We start from the raw sequence: 23,534 nt of genomic DNA, 5'->3' as shown, positions 1-23,534 counted from the left end.
GAAGCCAAGGCTTACACCACACAAACACAGAAAACAGATTTAAACAAAGATAGGAAAAAGGTTTCAATGTGCATGCGAACTCCAACTGATCAGTGGTGGCCGCCTAGAACGCTGTGCTGAGAGTGACTCTGAGACTGCAAAGGGGCCAGGAGCCCCAGTCTTCTCCAGGTGTCCAATGGAACATAGGGTAGGGGTTTCTTCCTAAGCCAGTGTCAGCCCGGCACAGCACTTTAAATACCTCATAGGGCAACCCTGAAACCAGCAGTTCACTTGTGCCCAGGAGGCAGAGCAGCTGGGGAAGGCTGCCTATGACTATGGATTCCGGGGGGGCCAGGTCAAGCTAGAATGGGAAATCACCGAAGTGTCTATGAGGAAACTGGCAGTATAGATAGACAGAGCCAAAGTCAGAACTCAAAGAAAATGGTGGGAATACAATTAATCTAAGGGCAAGAGGAAAGTATAATGCGGACAAAGCAATGCAGTTACTGACAAAATCAGTAAAAAGCAGTGTAGACAAGGGGAAAAACACAGATGGGTAAGTATTTTGGTAGCTACTCCTTAAATAAAATGCTTCCAGATATTTCCTTTTGCAGAGAATAGCTGCTTGAAAGGGTAGTTACCATGTTGGTCTGGATAAGTAATTTAAGCCAAGTTGTTTCTAAAATACTATTTTATAAAGTTATAAAACCATCAATATTTCAAAATTGTATACAATTTGATCTGCTATAATGTTTATTTTGAAAAGTTCAATGACACAACTTGACTAACATAGTAGGAAACAATTTGAGCATAACACAAATTTTGCATTTGCTATGCACAATTTTGTCTCCCAGAAACACTAGGTGAATAAAGAAAACTACACCCAGTTGAACTGAGCCACACAGAAATACACAAAACACACCCACCTCAAATATACACTACCCTCCTCAGTTCACCACGTTATGAGACACACACACCCACTTCAGGTGTTACAACCTTCCATCTAATTTCAGATAACCCTCCTTCCACCATTTCATAAGAACTCACAAGCTGCAGCCCTTCTGAGTGTACACTGCCACACCAAACTTCAGGCCCTTTTAAAGGTAAACTGACATTTATTGCAATAGTTACCTATTTCTTAACCATTTAACAGGTGTAAAACTGTGCTACCATTTTTATTAGACTCCTATCTTTTATTTTATGTGTCACTGACAAAGTTTTTGTATATCCTGTCCCTAATGCCATGATTCTTATTGAGCAATTCTGCAGGCAGACTGATTTTTAGGAACACACATATCACGTGATAGCAGGACTGACTGTAGAGCCAAATAGCTAAAAACAAACAAGGTCTAAAAACATAAAGACCACACAGAGTAAAAAAGTTCAAAACACTTAAGACCATGAAATAAATTCCAAGTCTGATGTATATTCCAGGATAAGATTAAAATTTTATAAGCTTCACTTATCGGAGATACATTTGATGAAAAATCCAAACACTCTATTTACTACAAGTCTCTGGACTCCCCAGGACAGGAAGGAATGCATGCAAAATTTTAGAAAAATAAAAACCACCTCATTCTCTATTACTCTAGGAACTACGATGTATTCTGCTTTATGTAACTTTAGTAAAATACAGACAGAAATTTACAGTGCCATGTGGGATCAGTCAAATTCAGAAGAATCCTGAAAAACAAAGCAAAACAAACTCTTACACAACATTCTCTTGCAAAACTCAAAATAGTCAAGAGTCATCAAGACCTATCCAGAAAAAATTCATCTGAGAAATACCACATATAATTTACAATAAATGGGGGAAAAAAAAACCTTTTTTTTTTTTTCCACAAGAAGCATAAAGATTAGCTTGCTGAAAATGACCCCAATGCTAACTTTGAGACAAGGTAGGTTCAACAAGTCAGAGTTCAGAATCATAAGCTTAACAAGCAAAAGACCATGAGGTGAGTTCAGCTATATTTTTATGGCATCGAATAAACAGAAAACTTTGTTCCTGAAACACAAGTGACCTTTACAGGTAGCAAATAGTTTCCTCTTCAAACCCCCGTATTTCTGACCAGGGACCGCATCACTCAAGTTGGAATTGCCAGTGAAATGATCAAGGTAACATTTGTTTAGCCTGGCAGTCATTAGGTGGCCAGTACTATGATAATCACATTCTGTTCCCGGGATAACTTTCCAATCCCACAATTCGGTTGCTTTTCCATGCCTGGTACCAATTTTTAACTCTAGGCTGTTTGAAGAATGATTTCAATTAAAATGACCTTGTCTTTAGACCAACTTCATGTTTACCGCCCAGGATATCATAAAATGGGGTATGTAAGAATCTCTGGTCACATGACAAAGACAAAAGGAGAACAAAATAAAGAACTAGTTTTTGAATATTTAAAAAAAAAACTGACCACCTTGTTTTAAGATTGGATGTCAGCGAAGTCACTCAAATATTTGAAATCTCTAATAAATAAATAATACGTGTCCATAATGGTAACTAAAAATTCCAGAGAGAATAATACAATTTTTGAGCAACTAACTTCTACAGACCTTCATTTCTGTGCTTTACTACACCTATAACTCCCTAAGAAACGAACTCTTTGAAGTCACCTCTTGATTAAAAAGCAATCTGCAAGAACTTTCATTAAAAAAATAAGCTGATTAACCAAAGAGCAAAAGTGATTCAATGGAGAAAGGACAATCTTTTCAACAAATGGTGCTGGAATAAGTGGACACATACATGCAAAAAATAAGCTAGACACAGACCTTACAACTTGCAAAAAATTAGATTTTCAAAATGAATTACAGACCTAAATGTAAAATGTAAAACTTTTATAAAACTCCTAGAAGATAACGGACGAGAAAAGCTAGATGGGTCTTAGGTTTGGTGATGGCTTTTTCAGACACAATACCAAAAGTACTGATCCATGAAAGGAAAAACAGGTAATTCAGACTTCATTAAAATTAAAAACTTCTCTAAAAAAAGATACTAGGAAGAGAATGAAAAGACAAGCCACAGACTGGAAGAAAATCTCTGCTGGGATCTAAAAGATACAAAGAATTCTTAAAACTCAACAAGAAGAAAACAAAATGGGCAGGTGGAGGAATTGGAGCAAGGTGGTCAAAATGTACAATTTTCAGTTATAATAAGTACAGAGGACGTAACGTACAACGTGATGACTACAGCTAACACTGCCGTCTCACGTAAAGGAAAGTTAAGAGAATAAATCCTAAGAGTTCTCATCACAAAGAAAAAATTTCTTTTCCTTTTTTCTGTATTTTCTTTTTATTATAGGTACATGAGACAATGGGTGTTAACTAAACTTATTGCAGTAATCATTTCACAATATAAGTTAGTCAAACCATTATGCTGTACACCTTAAACCTACACAGTGCTGTATGTCAATTATACTGAAGTAAAACTGGGGAAAAAAGAATTCTTAAAACTCAACAATAAGAAAACAAAATGAGCAACAGATTCAAGAGACAGCTCACCAAAGACACAGAGATGGCAAATAAGCACATGTGAAAAAACATGCAACATCATAAGTCATTAGAGAATTGCAAATTAAGACAACAGTGAGATACAACTACACACTTAATAGAATGAGCAAACTCCAAAATTCAGACAACATCAAATGCTGGGAGGATGTGGAGCAACAGGAACTCTCATTCATTGTTGGTGGGAAGAGAAGATGGTACAGTCGCTTTGGAAGACAAGTTTGGCAGTTTTGTTTTGTTTTGTTTTGGTGTGTGCAAGGAAGATTCACCCCAAGCTAATATCTGTTGCCAATCCTCATTTGTTTTTTTGGCTTGAGGAAGATTAGCCCTGAGCTAACATCTGTGCCAATCCTCCCCTACTTTGTTGGTGGGATGACTCCACAGCATGGCTTATGAGTGAGCAGGATCTGAACCTGCGAACCTGGGCTGCCAAAGTGCAGCACTCGGCCCTGGGGCCAGCCCAGTTTGGCGGTTTTTAACAAAACTAAACATATTCTTATCATACAATCCAGGAATCACACTACTTGGTTTTTACTCAAATGAGATAAAAATTTATGTCTGCACAGAAACCTGCACACAAATGTTTACAGCAGCTTTACTCATGATTGACAAAATTTGGAAACAACCAGGATGTCTTCCAATACGTGAATGGAGAAGCAAACTGTGGCACATCCATACAATGCAATATTATTCAGCAATAAAAATAAATGAACTAACAAGTCACAAAAAGACATGAAGGAAGCTCAAATGTACATAATTAAGTGAAGGAAGCCAGTATGGAAAGGCTACATACGATATGATTCCAACTATATGACATTCTGGAAAAGGCAAAACTCTGGAGATAATAAAGATAGTAAAAAGATCTGGACTGGGAGGAGGAAGGCAGGAAGAGGAAGAGCACAGAGGATTTGCAGGTCAGTGAAGCTATTCTGTATGATACTGTAACAGTGGATGCATGTTGTTACACACCTGTCAGAACACACAGAACTGGACAATACAAATAGGGCTAATGTAAACTATGGACCTCAATAATAATATATCAATATTGGCTCATCAAGTAACAAATGTACCACACTACTCCAAGATGTTAATAACAGAGGAAACTGTATGCGCGAGAATACACGGGAACTCTGTACAGTCCCTTCAATTTTTCTGTAAACCTAAAACTGCTCTAAAAACTAAAGTCTATTAATTTAAAAACACACACGAAACAGAAAAGGAAATAAGCTGAAGCTAAGATCAAGTGCCAAATGTATGTCACAACAATGAAATAAAAGATACACAAATTAAAATGTTAAAGTTTGCTTTCTCCACAAATTTGATCTATGCTACTATCCAACTCTGCCATGAGCAAAGTCCCCAGGAGGAGCTCGGGCTACTCCTGACACCGTCTACGCCAGCACTATCCAATAGACATATACTCTAACCCACAGATGCAATTTGAATAGTAGTCACATTAAATAGGAAAAAAGAAACATTAAATTAACTGTAACACTATATATCCTATTTAACCCAATATATTCACAATATTATCATTTCCAACATGTAATCAATACAAAAATTACTAATGAGATATTTTACATTCTCCTTTTTCAGTCAAACTCTTTGAAATCCGGGTATATTTTACACTTAGAGCATACCTCAATTCAGATGCTAAATTTTAATCAGAAATAATCTCATTTAGATATGGATTTCATAAAATTTATAATTTAAAAAATAGATTCACAAACGAAGCTGTTCCAAAATACTTAAAATTTTTCCAATAACTAAATCAAGAACCAAAAAGTTACTCAGCTTTTAATATGTTCACATCCACATTGACATCTCCACTCAATTCTCCATCACTTGCAAACTTTATATACTTAAACATTTTTCCATACTGCATTTTTATACTAAAAAGCTAATGTAATGATACAGTAATTAAAATAACCATCTGACAATATATATAAGTACACATAAAACACTATATATATAAATACATGTGTAATAAGTATTTCTTTTTAATTACTAATTATAAAGGTAGCAGTAATTCATGCTCTCTGCATAAAATATTCAAATAAACACATTACAGTGTTATACAAGTGTGTAGAAAAGAATCATTGGATTTTCAGAAAATCACTTGAATTTACTCCACTGACACCAATTAAATCAGTGACATGTTTCTATAAAATATGAAAAACAATGCCCATGCCTGACATATACCTACAACACAATGGTATCTCAACGAGGCAACGGTCAAGTAAAAGCAGTCCCACCAGACAATCAAGCTGTGTATAATGGAAAAATATTTTACACAGCTTTAGTTTTTTTTAATTAATTAAAATTAAATGAAATTAAAAATTCAGTTCCTCAGTCATACGAGCCAGATGTCAAGTGCTCAGAGCCACCTGTAGCCAGCTGCTGGCATACTGGACAGCGGGGCTCTGCACATTTAAAGTAAAATAAGGTTATTTCAAAGTGTTATTTTAGCAGAGATCTGAATGCAAGCACGTTACTTAGATTTTCCCCCTTGGCCCTCATTTTTTTTAGCTCTCCATGCAAAGAAAATAGAATTATTAATTATCATATGGTTAGAAGCTAATAAAGATCGGTTACGCTAATCTCCCTAGCACAGCACTTTCTTAAAGTTGATTTTCTCTTATTTTGCTAAATGTCTTCTTTTTCTATTATACACTTAGAAATCTAAAACAGAGGAAACCTGATTACCTCCAATTTCATGATTTTTAATCTATGCAATAAACACCAAAACTTATACCAATCCCCTCTAAAATTCCCTGCACTGCTAAAGGCTTTACTTCAAAAATGCATATATTCATTGCTCAGAGATCTTTCTAAGGATCTGAATTATTTTCTCTGAAACTAGTCCTAAGGAGTTAACTGAACTTTTGGTATTAAGGCCTAAATGTGTTCAGAAAATTATTTAGAGAAACAGCGTTCTTTAAAATGTAATGTCTCACAAGATATCGATGGGTACACAAAATATTCAAAAATGACTGCTAATAGGTGATATGAAAATGTTCTAAAATCAGTGGTGATGAATGTACAATCTATGAACCTACCGAGAACTACTGAACTGTACATTTTAAATGGTGGATTTGATGGCATGTGAATTATATCTCAATAAAGCTGCTACACAAAAATTCACAAATGCCTCCTACATTTATGCGCAAACTATTAGTGAGAAGATAAGGTTCCCTGGGTGACCACATATTAAATATGCAGTATTACTGCTGCATATGTTGAAATAAGATATGCATAAAAAACTCATGTCACTCCTGTTGCTCTTAAATATGCATGGAAATGGTCACTAAATGCTCTGCAAGATCAGATACACAGAAAAAAGACAATGTGGGACATTAACTTCATGTGCATTGCTCTAATTTTTTACATCATGTAGTCGTATGTGACTTGTGTAAGAACAATAAATGTTTTGAAAACATAATAACCTGGTTAATATATGCAACTCCCTTCAGTTACACCTTCTCTCTCCTTGAAATACTTACTCCGACCTCTAGAAGCACTGTTCATTTAAGGACTCTAATAACCAAAAAGACTTTTGTTAAGGCTGCTTTCCATGCTCCCCAATCAAAACATGCAGAGAACAGGAAAAGAATGGAAGATATAAACACTGGACTCTTCCTAGACCTTAAGCTGTACCTTCTCTGCCAGGTTTTTTTTTTATCTCTCTGGGTAAACCCAGCACCCAATACAACATCTGGGACAGAGTAAGCATTGAAGACATAGTTGCCGAATGAACAAACAATGAATGTGGTCATTCTCTCATGGGGGACACTGCCTCTGAGTACACGCCCTGCCCGTCACCCTTCCTCAAAGAACACTAAACTTGTTCCGACGTCCACCGTCCCTTCTGCAGCCTAAGGAGAAGCTGACCTACCCCAGCTCCAGTTCCGCCTGTGTGGGTAAGAGTAATCTCATGCCCTTCGCCAGTTCAAAACTGGATATGGGATATATCAGGGGAGATCTGCTACAGGAAGAGGGTTCTTGAAAAGGTGTCATTGCTTCTTACAGACACTACCTTGTCTGAAACCTACCTGGTACCTGCCACCAGCCTGAGGATTGAGCCACTAATCCAGTCAGCAAAGCAGAGAAATGGAAAGAACTTGGGTAATATTAACCTAATTAATCAACCATCCCTGAAGCCTCTTAGACCACTGAATTTCCTTATTTGACATAATGTCCTCATTATTTAAATGAGGTGGAGTTGCTGCTGTTTGCAGCCAAATGCATCTATTTGATAAAATTCCTATGGTGCTGTAAGTTGTGATCAGAACCACAAATATGGGGGAAGTATTCCAACAATACAGATACTGGGGTTTTTTTTTTTCTTTTTAATCAAACCACTGGGCCTGGATTCCCAGCATTCTTCTAATCATGCCTCAGGTTGAGTGAATGGCCAGAAGCTGGCTGACATACTCAGATAGGAGCCGTTTTGACAACCACAAAACAAATGTAGAACTTCCAGAAGACACGTAACAGTCGATCGCTTTGCTTTACCCCTAACTAGAGGACTAGAGTCAGGAGGAATGTGCTATGACATTGCTTTAGGATTCCCAGCATTCTACAAGGCTTCCTAGGAGGTATTTTTCCACTAATGTCTACACTAAGTGGTTCCATTCAGAACCTAAAACAAAATGCTATCGTCTGCAAAAGAAAAACATTTGGTAAAGAGACCTCTTTGTTCCAAACACCTAAAAGGACTTCCATAAACAATAAAGAAAAACAAAAGATTCTAAACAATTGAAAACATTTTTTCCAAAAACTAAAACACATTGGAAACATAGTGCTGAATCAAGTTCCCAAACAGCAGGACAGCTGTAATCACAAAATAACTGCAGAGAAAGAGAAAAACATCTAAACAAAATGTCCAGTTTAATATCGAACCAATCGGCTCCTTTAAAAACCATACTTTGGTCAAATCACCATCTTCATGACAAAGAAAAGAAAAATGTCTACAAAGTGGGCAAACGCAAGGCAGTAAAGTAGTAAGGGAATCAGCAGGTTCCTTTCCTCTAACCTTTAAATTACATGTTTTCTAGAATGCCATTGGCAAAAATAATTTATACATTTATTTAATGTATTTAGAATATCGGATGTTAACTAGATTATTGTGATCATTTCACAAATATCAAATCCTTATATTGTACACTTGAATCTAACAATATGTCGATAATACCACAATAAAAATATTTATAGAATATGAATGATTTATTAAATATTAACTAAAGAAACTGAACTTTTATTCAATTATGTTTATGTTCTAGGTACTGTGCTAAGACCTGGGGAGTAAAAGTGACTACGACAATGTGCGTCTTCAAAAGTGTACAATGTAGTGGTCCACTCCATCCTCCCATCGCCTCACCATCACTCACCAACTGCCCTGTCTCTCACAATGTCACCACCTTCCACCCATATGGCTCAGGACAAACAACTAAAAGTCATTCTGGACTCTTCCCTTTCAACAAATAATCCATCAGCAAGCCCTCTCAGTGTTAGTTACCCCCAACAACATACACCCAGAAGCCAGCCACTTCTCACCAACTCCACTGCTGGGGCCCAGTTCCAAGCCGCCACAGAATCTACTCCTCAGCTAGACTCCTACCTGTGTCCCTGCTGCACTCTCGCCGCCCTAGAGCCTGTTATCCACACAGTGCTCTTCTCAAGGCACAAACAGCATCACATCATTCTCCTGATTAAATCCCTTCAATGACTTCCTTCTGCCGCTAGAATAAACCTCATGATCTGACCCATCACCACCTCTCTAGCCCTATGCCCTACAACTGGCACCTCATCCACTAAGCACTAGCCTCACTGGCTTTGTTTCTGTCCTGTGAACAGGCCAAATTCATTGCCGTCTCTGCTACTCTCCGAGTTCTTCATCCAGGTCTTCTTCACATGGCTGCACTCTCATTGTTTAGGTCTCAGCACAACCTGACAGCCCAGCTAGAAACTCATGGCCTAGGCACTTTACCCCACTGTTCTGTTCTATTTTATAAAGTAAACTTTTTGTTGAAGTATAAAGCAATCCCAAAAAATGCAGAAACTTAAGTGTACAGCTCAGTGAATTCTCACAAAGTAAACACACCCATATTACCAGCACACAGATCAAGAACAAGCACACTAGAAGTCCGCCCAGGTCCCCACTTCCACTCACTATCCTCACAGCGAGGTGACCACAAATCCTGAAGCATAATTTCATAGATTAGCTTTACCTGTTTCTGAAGTTTCTATAAACTGAATCATACAGTATGCACTCCTGCCTCTAGCTTCTTTCAGTGAACGTTATGTTTTTGAGATTCGCCCACGTTACGGAGCATAGTTGTAATACAGTCATTATCATAAAGCTTTATAACACTCCATCTCATGAATATACCACAATGCATTTGTCCATTTACTTGTAGGTGAACATCTGGGTTACTTCCAGTTTGGAACAACGTCTCATCATGCTGCTATGAGAATTCTTGTATGAGTCTTTTAGTAAATATATGAACACATTTCCACTGAGACCATGTCTAATGGAATTGCTGCATCATATCATATGCATATATTCAACTCTAGTCCATACCACTAAGGTTTTCCAAAGTGAGTGTACCAATTAAAAAAACCCAGCATAAGTGTATGAGAGTTCCAGATAATCCTTGCAAATATTTGACATTCTCTCTCTTTTTAATTTTGCTCATTCTGGTGAACATATCTTGGCATCTTGTTGTGCTTTTGGTTTGCGTTTCCTAAACAACTAATGGTGCTGATCTTCTTTTAACGTATATTGGCCATTTGGATATCTTCTTCTGTGAAGTGCCTGTGCAAACGTCTTGCCCATTTCAGACATATGCATTATAAACATCTTCTCCCCCTCTTTCATTTGCTTTTTCATTCTCTTTATGGTATCTTCTGATGAACAGTTCTTAATTTTACAGTTCTCCAATTAATCAATTTTTTCTTTTACAGTGTTTCTGTAAGAAACCTCCACCTACCTTAAGATTATGAAGGTATTCTCCTATGTTTTCTTGTAAAGGTTGTTTTTACCTGACATGTTTATATTTACAATTATATGAAATTGAATTTTTATCTATGATGTGAGTTAGGGGCCAAAATATTTTTTTTCCATAAGGATATCATTTCGACCCAACATTATTATTGAAAATATCATCCTTTCCCCACCATATTATTAATGACATCTTTGTCAAAAACAATGTCTATTTGTCCACCCTTGTCTCAAAACTATAGTATTAAGTTAGAATTCCTTTATAATAAGCCTTGCTATCCAATAGTCTAAGTCCTCCAGTTTTGTTCTTTCCCTTCAAGGCCACCTTGGTAATTCATGGCCCTTTGGATTTTCACCTAAATTTTAGAATCAGTTTCCACCAAAAAAAAAAAATCTTGCTAGGATTTTTAATGAGATTGCACCTTTTGAAATCTATTGACTTGTGCTTTATGATGCAGCATATGGTTAATTTTGGTAAGTGTTCCATGGGCATTGTTTGATCAACTGTCATTGGGTACAGTGATCCACTAATGTCATTTAGGTCAGATATATTGATTATATTGATCAGATTATCTATCCTTTCCAGTTTTTTTGGTTTTTTTTTTTTAAAGATTTTATTTTTCCTTTTTCTCCCCAAAGCCCCCTGGTACATAGTTGTGTATTTTTAGTTGTGGGCCCTTCTAGTTGTGGCATGTGGGATGCCACCTCAGCATGGCTTGACGAGCAGTGCCATGTCCACACCCAGGATTCAAACTGGTCAAACCCTGGGCCGCCGCAGCAGAGTGCGTGAACTTAACCACTCGGCCACGGGGCCGGCCCCTATCCTTTCCAGTTTTATCTTCCTGCTTCTTCTACCAGCAATTGGGAAAGGCGTGTTTAAGTGTTCCATTGTGTGTTTGTCTATTTCTACTGCTGCTTCAAGTTTTGCTTTCATATTTGGAACACATATATCTTCTGGTGTATTGACCCTCTTTTGTTAGTAATGCTTCTTCCTTAAAGTCTACTTTGTCAAATACTAGTAAGGTTACAACTGATTTCTTTCCATTTGTATTTATTTATCTTTTTCCATCCTTTTATCTTCAGGCTTTCTGTGTGTTTCTATTTTAAAATTGTCTGTTAAGGGGCATCAGGTTGGTTTTGGGATCCAACCCATTAATAATAGTCTTTTAATTGAAGTACTTAGTCCACTTAAATTTAATATAACTAGTGATCTAGTTGGATTGACAGCTACCAACTTAATATATACTTTCTATATGACCCAGCTGTTTCTTTTTCCTCACTTCTTTCCTGCCTTGTGCATTAACAAAATTCTTTTATTATCACATTTTTCCTTTTGTTAGTTAAAATAATCTTTTACTATTCTTTTAGATAATTTTATTAGATAAATTTACTTGATAATGCTAGAACCTTGAACTCTTTCATTCCATTTGCTTCCTCCTGCCTTTCAAATTGTTCTTAACATTATATAAACTGCATGCATTTTTAAACCCACGAAACAGTACTGTAACTGTTTAGTACCATCGATATTTACGCTTACTCACCCACGTATTTACCCTTTGGTGCTCTTCACTCTGTCCTGCATTTCCATCAGGATTCATCCTCCTTCTTCCAGAAGAGCTACCTTCACTTTATCATTTCTTTGGGTGAAGGTGTGCTGGTTTTTGCTTGTCTGAACACACCTCTATTTGCCTTTAATTTTTTTGACAGTACTACTTACGAAGCAAATCAAATTTGACAGGTCTTAAATTTATCTGTTCTAAGGGAAAAGCATCAAATCCCTTATATATACATTTACAACAAAGAAATCTATATATACTTTTAAAGTTTAGAGCTGAGTATTGTCTTTCCTTTCCCATGAAAGAAACACAAAATATAAAAATGAACAGGAAGAAAATAACAATGAAGAATATCAATTCCAAAATATCTTACACATATTGGATGATTCTCCATCAAGTGGTAGAGCTCAAGTCATCATTAGCAGAGAATTTTATTTTAAAGGTACCACGTTAAACTTTAATTAGGCATGCCCAAGGAGAAGCCATATTAAGCCATGTAGTCAAAATATCCACTTAATGGATCATCTTTTTAATTTCCTTCTGCCCCATTCTCTCTCTCCTCTCCTTCTAACACTAAAATGCCCTAACATCTCAAACCCATCCTTTCCTCATTTGATATAATTCCATTTTATTAGATTTTTTATTTAACAAATTGCATGTACATGGTGATAATGCTAAATGTCCACATTCACCTATAGACACAGTGTAATTTCTAAGCCCTTTAGAGAAAGAAGTAAAAATCAAGAATTTTAAGCACAAGAAGAATAAACACCCTCCAACTTTCAGCAGAGCAAAGGGAGAAAATTTTCATTTTCCCAGAGTGGATAATGACGTGTTAATTCCACATCACTACAGTCACAATTTCTGAGACAAGAAGGGCTAAAAAGGAACATAGATCAGAAATGGGTAGAGATTTTTTCCCATTGTATTTTGCTCAAGATAGTCTCCCACAAAATAAGTGGAGAATCCCATCATAAAGAGAAGAAAAAAAATAAAGAAACCTCAATAGAACAAGGCAGCTGAGCAGGAAAGGGAAGAAAAAAAAATAGGAGAAGGCAACTTGTTCCCAGAGGATATAAAATTTTAAAAAGTAAAATGAAGGTTGGAATCTATTCATATTCTACTAGTCATCTTCCTCTTCAACCTTTCTCCTTCTTCCACATCATCACCATCTTCTTCTTCTCCTTTATCCTCAACCTCTTCACCATCAATATCTTCCAAGTCTTCTTCAGCATTATGAACATCGGCATCCTCTCCTTCTGTATCATCCACATAAGGAGCTGCATTGTACTTTATGAGATTTGGCCGAATAGTATCTTTGATGATACTCTCCTAACTCACCTGCACCAGCATCCAAATCATTGATGAACCAGAGAAAGAAGCTCAGAGTTTTCATGCTACTTCTTCAAGACACGTTTATTTTATGTCTGATCAGAACATTTTATCAAGTCCTTCCCAGATTCCCATCTGATTTCAGTCAACTTGGAAGATGAGTCGCCACTCTTACTGAGATAAAACGTATTGGAAAGAACTTTATTTTAAAGTAAGAATTTTCCTCAAACTAAAAACCTATTCTGTAATAGGATTTAAAATCTTCAAATTCTGTCACTTCAGTTCCGACAAAATAATTCAGCATCTCTTCTTGCGCATCCCCAAGGAGGGCAGTCATTTGCAGATGGTCAACAAACATCACCTCTAAATTTGGGAATTGGGAGACCAATTATGACCTCTTTTGAAAAGACTGAAGAGTTTGTGCCATTTTTGTTCTACTCTGAAAATTTCCTCACTGGCTTTTTTGTAACGTCCATATTTCAACACATACATCTGTGTACTTAACACCTATGTATTTAAATGCTTCCTATTGTTCTTTCCTCCCCTTCAGTGAATCCAGAGTAGCAAATTTTTCTTTTGGCTAGGATTTGGAAGTGGTCTTGGTTTCCTCTTTGGAAGAGTGAGGGAAGACTTATGTTCAGGGTTAATGCTATGAGAAAGTCCACAGCACCAGTCCCACAGAGGGATGGTCACAGATGGAGAGATTCAGAGAACTACACCTTCACTTTTCACTACTTCCACTGGGTACAGAATTCTAGATTGGCAACGACTTCCTATCACTTTAAATATACTATTCAGTTGTCTACTATATTTGACACCTTTTTTGCCTTCTCTTTAAAAGTCAGTTATCAGTCTTTACTGTTGTTTTCTTAAAGGTAATGTCGCTTATTTTTTTTCTGGCTGTTTTTAAGATTTTCTTGATTTTCAACAGATTTACTAAGATATACCTAGGTGCTGGTTTTTTTATATGGATGTTGCTTGAGGCTCACAGAGTTTCTTCGATTTGTCAGGTAAAGTTTTTTAACAGTTCTGGAAAATTCTCAGCCAGTAGCTCATCAAATTTGCTTCTGCCTCATTTTCTCGCTCTTTTTCAAATACTAAAAGATCCTAACCTTACAGACAGATTAGATATTTTCACTGTCTCACGTATCTAGTTTTAGTCTCTGTGCTTCATTTTCAATATTTTCCATTGACTTCTTTTCCGCTTTTCACTACTCCTGTCTTTTGCTAACATCTAATTCTAACATCTAATTCAAACACTTAGTTCTCAATTTTAGTTATTATATTTTTCTTTTCGAGGATGTCCATGATACTTATACATCTCAATGTTTTAGTAAAATTCTCCATCTTTTCATCTGTTTCATCTTCTCTTCCATTTGCTAGAACATCTCAATCATGTTTATTTTAAAGTCCACACCTGCTACTGCAATCAATATCAGCATCATCCTACGTTAGTTTCCATTGTCCAGCTTTTCTCTTGGTTTTAGTCATATGGTCCTATCTCTTAGCATCTAGTCATTTTTTATTAAGTGCTGGACACTGTATATTAAAAAATTTTAGAAAATCTAGATATATTTCTCCAGAATAGGTTCACCCTGACCTCTGAAAGGCAGAGGGAAACTGTTCACTTTAAACCAATCTGGGAGTGAGCTGATTCAAGGCTGGGTTGCAGCTGGCAGGCTTCAGCCGGCCTCAGTTGAGCCTCTTCCTACAGCACAGCCCTACAGTGCTTCCAACTGAAAGTCTGATGTGCATTGATGGTCCTCTGCAGCAACGTGAGACTGCAGAACATTTTGCCTCTTGGAAATGTATGGCTTAACTATATAGCATTCTACCATGCCACTTCATAATTCTTGCAAATGTCTTGAGGAAGAGTTAGCAATATTTTTGAGTTCCTTTGGGTATTCAATATTGTCATTCCAACTTCACAGGAGTGCCAAAAGTGATACCTGTTTCTCCATGCTCCAACACTAACCCTCTACATGGGCCGAGGTCAGATTTTCAGCCTCTTGCCCACATCCAGAATCAGCACAAGTCTGACCACCTCCCCAAGAGAAAAGAGGCTGTGGATTATCACTTCACATCTCCCCAGCTTTCTCCTCTCTCAAGCTTTAGTCACTCTGGGACTTCTTGCTTTCACAACTCTTTCACGGCCTTACACAAACTATTTTTATATTTAATCCGTCTTTTGTAATTGTTCTCAGCAGTAATATCAATGTGTTCAAGTTAAGTATCTCTTATTTGAGATAAGTTTTCTTGCCCTATTTTCTTTATATCCATATCACTACCTATCATTTTATTCCTTATTAAAGGTGTTTACATCTATCTTTCCCTACTGAAACATAAGCCCCAAGAGAACAAGGGCTTTACTGCATCCTGAAGGCACAATCAGACTGAAGATCCCTTGACTCTGGTATCCTTCCTGTTTCTATCAGCCTTCACCTACCCGCCTATTTTTGTTTTGTAAAGAACTTCAAATGGCCTCATCATTTTTCAGTATGAGAAAAGAGAGAAACGAACTCTACGTGCACGAATTCTCAGTCAAGAGCTCTTACTCCTCCTGTTCACATTTCCTCACTTTCTCCTCCAGGAGACAGGGTGTGTCTCCTTCACTTCCTTCTCTTCAGCTGATTGTCGAGACCCTGATAGTCATTCCTCTCTATGCCCAACGCCCGGCCATGTAGGAAGTAGACCCGCCATCAGACTCAGGGTATGCCTTCCACAGCAGGCTGACACCTGTCCTTCTCCCACACTCTCTGGTATCCTCCATTCTAAATATGCTGTAAACTGAGTCTGTGAGTCAGGCCACAATTCTCCATGCAGCTGAGGAGCAAATCTATTCAGAATCTCCTTTGCAGGCCCAACTCTTGCCACATGTGGTACAAAGATCAAGAATTAAGCAGCAGAGTATAAATTCCACACTCTGACCTTGGATCCTAGTCACATTCTCCAATCCAGCTTTTCTGGAGCCATGAACTTAGAGAGTTATCGTGTGCTCATTAATGAGGTAGATATTTTAATCCTCATCTGGCTCCTATCTGTTCTTCCTTGGTTAGAACTAAGGGGAGAGGTGTTACTAATTAGGGACCATCACCAATGTATAAGTGAAGTGGGGACTAGGGGTTGGGAAGAAAGTTTCCAAAAACAGAAGGGGCCCAAGCTCACCTGGTATGTACGTTTAATTTGCAATAACAATTTACTATAACTGTAGGAGATTAACAATCCTTACAAAAACACCTGCAAATCTTGTAATCATATATTTTGCTAATTATATTTTTTAAAACATTTTATTTATCCAGAGGTACAAAATCTTTTCTGCTAACAAAGATAAAACTAGGATAATTTGCTATTTTGCATTTTGTAACATACAGCTGTCTAGCAGACAGTAATGACTAATCGCCCTGGTAATTCCACTGGCCTCAGATGTAAGAAATATAGTTTCCCTCATCAGCTCTCAAAGGGATAGATTTAGAAAAATAAACTAACGTAAAACTTTTTAAGTACCATTAAGTCAGGCTCATGCAGGTAAAGCAGACTGCTCTCACTGTACTTGGTGTGTCCCACAATGTGTTACTTCTGGAACCCTTCCAAGACCACAGGCTCCTTAAAAGTAAGAGCTTAGCCTTTTTAAAAAGCAAAGTTAAGCCCTGTTTTGTTGTTTTCCTAATGTCCTTGTGTTGAGACAGATACTTTTCTACTAAGCTATCAATGACATAATTGTAAGAAATCAATCTGTATCTAAGTAAAATAGATTTATTTTTTCCTATAAAAACATAACCCAGAATTTGGATATTTCACTTGAATCTCAAGTATTTATCTGGCTCCTTGGGATTCTGCATGCGAGTTCTTAACTGGCTAACAGAAAGAACTTTTTGCCCACAGGAGACCATCCAGTATTTCTAAACTGTGGCATGGGTTCTGGCTCAACCTGCATCAGATCACAGCACTGAAAACCCAACTGCACCAGCTGAACTGCTCAGAGACGGAGAGGCAAACACGGGTCCAGCAAGAGTGGAGGAGACAGAGAAGGAGAGGGCTGAGACCTTCACGATCTCAGAATAGATGCAAAGTTCGGGAATGAATGACTCGACTGGAAACGTCAGGACAATGCCAAATTCTGAGAACTTACCAGGCCAGTTTCTACACAAAAACCTCTTGCAGGCAATGTAAGAGGACGCTTTGGAAAAAGAAGGGAAGACCCACTGCCAAAAGCAGAGCTGTTTGGAGGATTCAAGCAGAGACTGGATTCACCAGCAGCCACTTTGGAATACCTGAATAATAGGCTAAGAAGGTGGCAAGGAAAATGTACAATCTGTGTGCATTCCATAGGTGCCAAAACTTAAAGGTCTGTGCTGGAATCATAAGAGCCAGTGCCTGGAAAGGAGGTATTTGAACTGTGGTTTGAAATACAAAGAAAATATTATAGAAAGAGAAGGCTTTGGAGATTTAAAAACAAAGGATCACCGAGAGTTCTAGCAACAGGACATGAATGGATTTTGCTCTTACAGCAAATGTGAGCAGGTAAAGAGTGGAAAGAAACGCATCCCAAGCTCCAAACCGCCTGGACAACAGCAGAAGACATCTAATCAAGGAAAGAACAGAACACGATACAGACACCTGGGCACATGCCACTGAGTGATCACTAGAAGCATTTAAACTAGGCGCTGGTTTCCAACTTCAAGCTCTACAATTGGCCTGAGGCCTAAGAAATCCAGAATTGTTCTGCTAATACACTTAATTTTAAAAGAAAAGTAAAATTCTGAGGTTATCGCGAAGCCTTAAGGACAGAGGAGACTGAGTCTCTTCAAGGCCCCCATCTCAAATCCTGCGGCCAACACAGACAGAGGCTGAGGTGCTGGGGAACGCTCCGAGGCGGTGGCATCGGTAACATGCAAGCTGCACCTTCAGAGGCAGAGCGGGAGGTTGCAGCAGACAATGTCACTGCTCCCCATGGATCCCCTCAGATGCCTTTATTCCCTGTCCCAAACAGGGGCTCACACACACCAAGGGGCTCAATGGTAACTGGCGCCTCCAAGTTCCCTGGTATGAAATGGCCATCCAGGGGTCCCAGCCCTGTCCACCAGCACTGTTGGCACCTCAAGTATAAAGTGAGGAAGAGCTATGCCATATGCTGTCTCACATGACATCATTTTGCAGACACTATCCCCACTATCTGGCTCATGTTCCATAACCACAACATAGGTAACTATCGGCTTGAGGAGGACGACTCCCACTAGAGAAGTGCAGGTGGTGGCTTTGTAGCTATGGGGCATACTGGAAACGACTTAAAGAAGCAGTCCCAATTCACCCACCAGAAGCCAAGAGGCTCATTACCTCCCTACAAGAGGCCCCAAAGGGTCCACGAGGGGAAGACTGTAGTGGAAACATTCTCCTTTCTCTGTGCTCCCTCTGAATCCTGGCACCTCCAAAGCTAAAATAATAGAAAGGACTTTAATAGTATAGCTCAAGGCTGGGAAGCAGCTCACTCAGTTAACATAATAAGGACTAGGATTACAGCTGGCAGGCAGTAACCTTTGCAGTTCAATCGGTGCTGATCTTTTTTTCAGTGTCCCCCCCAGAAGACATACAAAGCGAGCTCTTTCCCCAGCCCTGGCCAGTGGCACAAGTGGACCAAGCAGAGGATGGCTGACAATCCACACAGAAGACCAGACTACGAGGAGGAAGACCCAGAGGACGGAGGGGAAAGGTACACGAGCCAAGGGGTTAAAGGGATCAGAGGTCTTAGGTGAAAGAGCAGGCTTGAAGGGGTCAGGAAGACTCTTCATCAATATCTTTCTAAAATATGTACAAAGTACAAATATGACTTACTCAAAACGAATATTGATTTTATTAACATGAATATTAAATAAGGAGTAAAATAAAATAGAGAACAGCAATCATTATGTGAACGTAACACTGGCTGAACATAAAACGTATAAAATCAATAGCTCCTTGGGTGGCAGAATGAGGGAGACTGGGGATATTAGTGGCAAAAACGAAATAATAATGTAAAGACATTAAAGAACCACGGGACTAAATGACACAAAACTGGCTGATCTGCTGCTGCACTGTTAACTATGTAATAGTACAAAACCAGCCTTCTTTTTCCAGTTTTATTGAGATTGACATACAGAACTATATAAGTTTAAGTGTACAAAAAAGTCGTCTTCTTAAGTTTCCTACATGCAAGTCCTTCCAAAATAAAAATTATTATCTGCTTAACAATGCTTCACAAACAGCTGTGCAAAACATTAGCCTAACCATCACACTAAAATTTTCAGAGACAAAACAAATATCAAAAGCCATTAATAGCCTCTTAAATAATTGCTATTTTTATCATTTATGACTTACTTAGGTTATCAATTTTTTTTAGCCACATAAATGTTTGATTTCTGAAAACCTTCACGGTAAAAAAATTAACTGCTGAGAAAATTAACACCTTATAGAAAAATAGTGAAAACCATTAAAAATATTTTTAGACTCATAAAAAGAAAGAAAACAGCACGAAGGCAATATCAATAACATTTTCCATTTGAATTATGAATTTCCATTTTCCATCACCTGCACTGCAGAAATCTTTCAAGAATCTTTTAAAGCACGCTACTCTCCAGGGCCGGCCCCGTGGCCAGGTGGTTAAGTTCTCGCACTCTGCTTCGGTAGCGCAGGGATTCGCCAGTTCAGATCCTGGGTGCAGACATGGCACTACTCATCAGGCCATGCTGAGGTGGCGTCCCACATAGCACAAACAGAGGCACTCACAACTAGAATATACAACTATGTACTGGGGGGCTTTGGGGAGGAGAAGGAAAAAAAAAATTGGCAACAGATGTTAGCTCAGGTGCCAATCTTTAGGAAAACAATTTAATTGCATTTTTAAAAAAATAAAGCACCCTTCTCGCCACCTCCAGCAATATAGGTGATGCTTAAAAAATATATTTTGCTTGTGGATAATACACTATGACAGATTCAGGTGTCCACTTGGCTGGGCTGCAGTACCCAGTTATTTATTCAAATACTAATCTAGGTGTTGCTGTGAATGTATTTTGTAAATGTGGTTAACATCTGCAATCAGTTGACTTTAAGTGAAGGAGATTACCGTCAATACTGTGTGCGGCCCTCATCTAATCAAAGACCTTAAATGCAAAAACTGAGGTTAGCCAGAGAAGTTCTGCCTCAAGACCACAGCATCAACGCCCGTCTGAGTTTCCAGCCTGTGGGCCTGCCCTACAGATTCCATCCTGCCACCCCAACAATCATGTGAGCCAATTCCTTGAAATATATATAGATTTCCATGCTATTGGTTCTGTTGCTCTGGAGACCCTAACTGATAAACACACACTCGGAGAGACTTTTTACATATAGTTCTCTATTCCAGGATTCTACCCCTTTCTGATTTCATGATCCTCCTTCTCTTGGCCCCACCTACACATATCTCAACTCCCACCATCCTCATGGAACCCACCAAATACAATCTTTGGGACTGAGTTTTCTTTTCCACTTTTTTGTTCCAACAATCTCTATACCTTTACTCTTCTATTTCCATCCCTCAGGCCCTTCTTTTTCTAATGACTAGAAAAGAACAGCAACAAATATGATGAGCACAAACTAGGATGAAAATTCTCCTAATATACAGACACACATTTGCATATATAGATTAGAGAAGCTTTAGATTGCAAAAGATAAGTGTGATAGTTCTTTAAACACATGTTTTTAAAGGTAAGAAACATTTTAAGGTGAGATTTTCATTCCAACATGGAGCTCAAAATTGTTTCTATACAATTAGAACCACAATAGGGAAATAAAAAGTTAAAGTACAATTTCATCTACAGAAATCAAATTCTAAATCCAGTACAAGAACATGGTTATTTTGAAATCCAAACATCCTTATGCATGGAAAATTTCCTTTTCGATAATGAACTAAATAAATTTCAGAGTTCTAGACGAACTGTCTATTAAGGTATATCAACAGTACTTTTTTTTTAGTGCTTAACTTTAAGTTACTCAGTTTCCTTAATGGAACATTTAAATGTTTAAATAGTCAACTGGAATCAATATCTATTAACACAGGCTTGTAAATGCATTAAATAGTGTAAAGAGAAGCATATTTAAAATATCAACACATCCTCACCTCCCACATCAACCTGTAATCCATATTTTCATCCAAATCTTCAGGCATTCTCTTCTCTCCAGCAAATGGTCCAAACTTTTCACCCTGAGTAGTGATAATTATATTGAAAAAGGATTAGTACAATAATCAAGTTACTAAAATTACTATTTATCTTCTGGAAAATTGTTTTTCTCCAAATCTTCATGCCCAATGATTAAGACACATTGAAAATATTAACTAATTTACATAACACAAAATATTTACATAGTTAAAATCCAGCTTAATCTGTTTTTAGCCTAACAGCTTAAATCCACAACACAGGAGCCGACAGAAGAGGGTTAAACTCTTTAACATTCAAGTTCTGACAGGGCACTGAACACTGTACTTACGTTTCCATCCTCTGCCGCCTGTGGCAAGTGGTCCTAAAACCATAGGCATTCAGTTTTGCCTGACTTGAGAGACAACCCACCAGGCAGAAAATCACCTGGTTTCCATAAAAATTATAAATTCACCCCAATGATAAACAAGAAAGAAGTAGGCTTGCCATTCTCCAAGGAAGACTGTTCATTAATAAGGTTTCAATTCTCCTGCCAATCTTTGAAACAGCCAAGGGGGCACACTCTAGACCAGCGTTTCTCCAAGCACGTACCAGGGTTTCTCCAAGCGTGTGCTTTGAAGCCCACCTGCGTGAGATCACCAGCGTCTCGTGTCAAATACAGAAGCCTGGGCTTATTAAAATCAGGACCTCTGGGTCGGCCTCGTGGCCGAGTGGTTAAGTTCGTGCGCTCCACTTCAGTGGCCCAGGGTTTCACCGGTTCCAATCCTGAGCACGGACATGGCACCACTCGTCAGGCCATGATGAGGTGGCATCCCACATGCCACAACTAGAAGGACTCACAGCTAGAAATACAACTAGGTACTAGGGGACTTGGGGAGAAAAAGCAGGGGAAAAAATAAAGATGATCTTTTAAAAAAAAAAATCAGGATCTCTGGGAGTGGATGTGGGAAGGAAGCCACACTGGACAAGTTCCCAGGTGAGACCAGGAGTGGCTGGGCCCCAGGGAAGTTCAAAGGGTAAACAACACTCTTCTCACTATGGCACCCAATCCAGGGACTGGAGAGACAAGAGTCGGGGTGTGTCTGTCCAGCCAGACGGTGCAGAAAATAGCTACAGAGATTCCTCAAATCAAGACTATAATCCTAAATAACCCAAGCACAAGCACACAAAAGAAACAGGGAGACCGTTACTTATAACAACATAGAGTCATTGATGCAAAGTTTAGAGAGAAAATTTCAGAGAGGCTGGAGCTGGCTCTGCTTCTCCATCCTTCCATGCCTCACTAGCCACTTCATGCTAAACCTGGCACTCAGCATCACTTCTCAGACAGACACAACAGCCCCAAAGATGCTTTCTTTAAAACATAACCATTTCGCACCTCAACATGGGACCCTACCAGTATTTAATGGCCTTTAAGCAAAGCTGTTTAAGAATCGAAAGAAGAGGGGAGGGAAATTAATACTTACTGAAATAGTATGTGCCATGCTCCAAATAATCCTATGTGAGAATAGCCCCTTTTAACAACAAAAGAATCTGAGACTCAAAGAGTTTAAATAATGTGCTTGGTTAAGGTCAACCACCTAGGAAAGGTCAGAGAAAGGATTAGGAACCAGGGGTTTATCCTGAGCAGACAGCTCAGGCACTGTCCCCTTCCCCAAGCCCCCTGACAAGTAGCTGGATGACCCGGTGCCCAGGCAGCCTCTCCTCTCAGCTTTCCACCAACTACAACGTTCAGCAAATCCACGGGCGGAGCCTTACTCACCGTAGTCACTCAACAGGGTGACTGCTGAACTGAATGAAGAAACTGACTGCCTGATGTTAACACCAATCTGGAGGGCTGACCAGAAAATAAGGTGTGTTTTTGGTAATAAATTTGAGCATTTGATATCAATGCACGTAGTTCAACTTTTTACTCCACTTTGTCATGGGTAAGCCTCATCAATAACTGCAGAAGGTAAGTAATAACCTGAGTACACACTTCCCAACACAACTGAT

General features: G+C 38.5%; 1 protein-coding gene and 1 pseudogene across 7 annotated transcripts in view; both read right to left on the bottom strand.

The window, feature by feature from the left end:
- Positions 1-23,534, bottom strand: part of PRDM5 (PR/SET domain 5) — a 186,330-nt gene that overhangs the window by 144,693 nt on the left and 18,103 nt on the right. For all 7 annotated transcript variants that reach the window (XR_011436212.1, XM_023636626.2, XM_023636627.2 and 4 more), the window contains exon 2: positions 21,503-21,586. Coding sequence is in view for 6 of the 7 variants with exons in the window: in XM_023636626.2 (XP_023492394.1) it covers positions 21,503-21,586 (84 nt within the window). In the remaining variant the exon portion in view is untranslated. The remainder of the gene's footprint in view (positions 1-21,502; positions 21,587-23,534) is intronic.
- Positions 13,047-13,965, bottom strand: LOC138923087 (protein SET-like; annotated as a pseudogene).

This window comes from Equus caballus, chromosome 2 (genome assembly GCF_041296265.1).
Source record: "Equus caballus isolate H_3958 breed thoroughbred chromosome 2, TB-T2T, whole genome shotgun sequence".
In the NCBI taxonomy this organism is placed as follows: domain Eukaryota; kingdom Metazoa; phylum Chordata; class Mammalia; order Perissodactyla; family Equidae; genus Equus; species Equus caballus.
The sequence above is the reverse complement of the archived record's forward strand: the minus strand, read 5'-3'. Positions and strand labels throughout refer to the sequence as shown.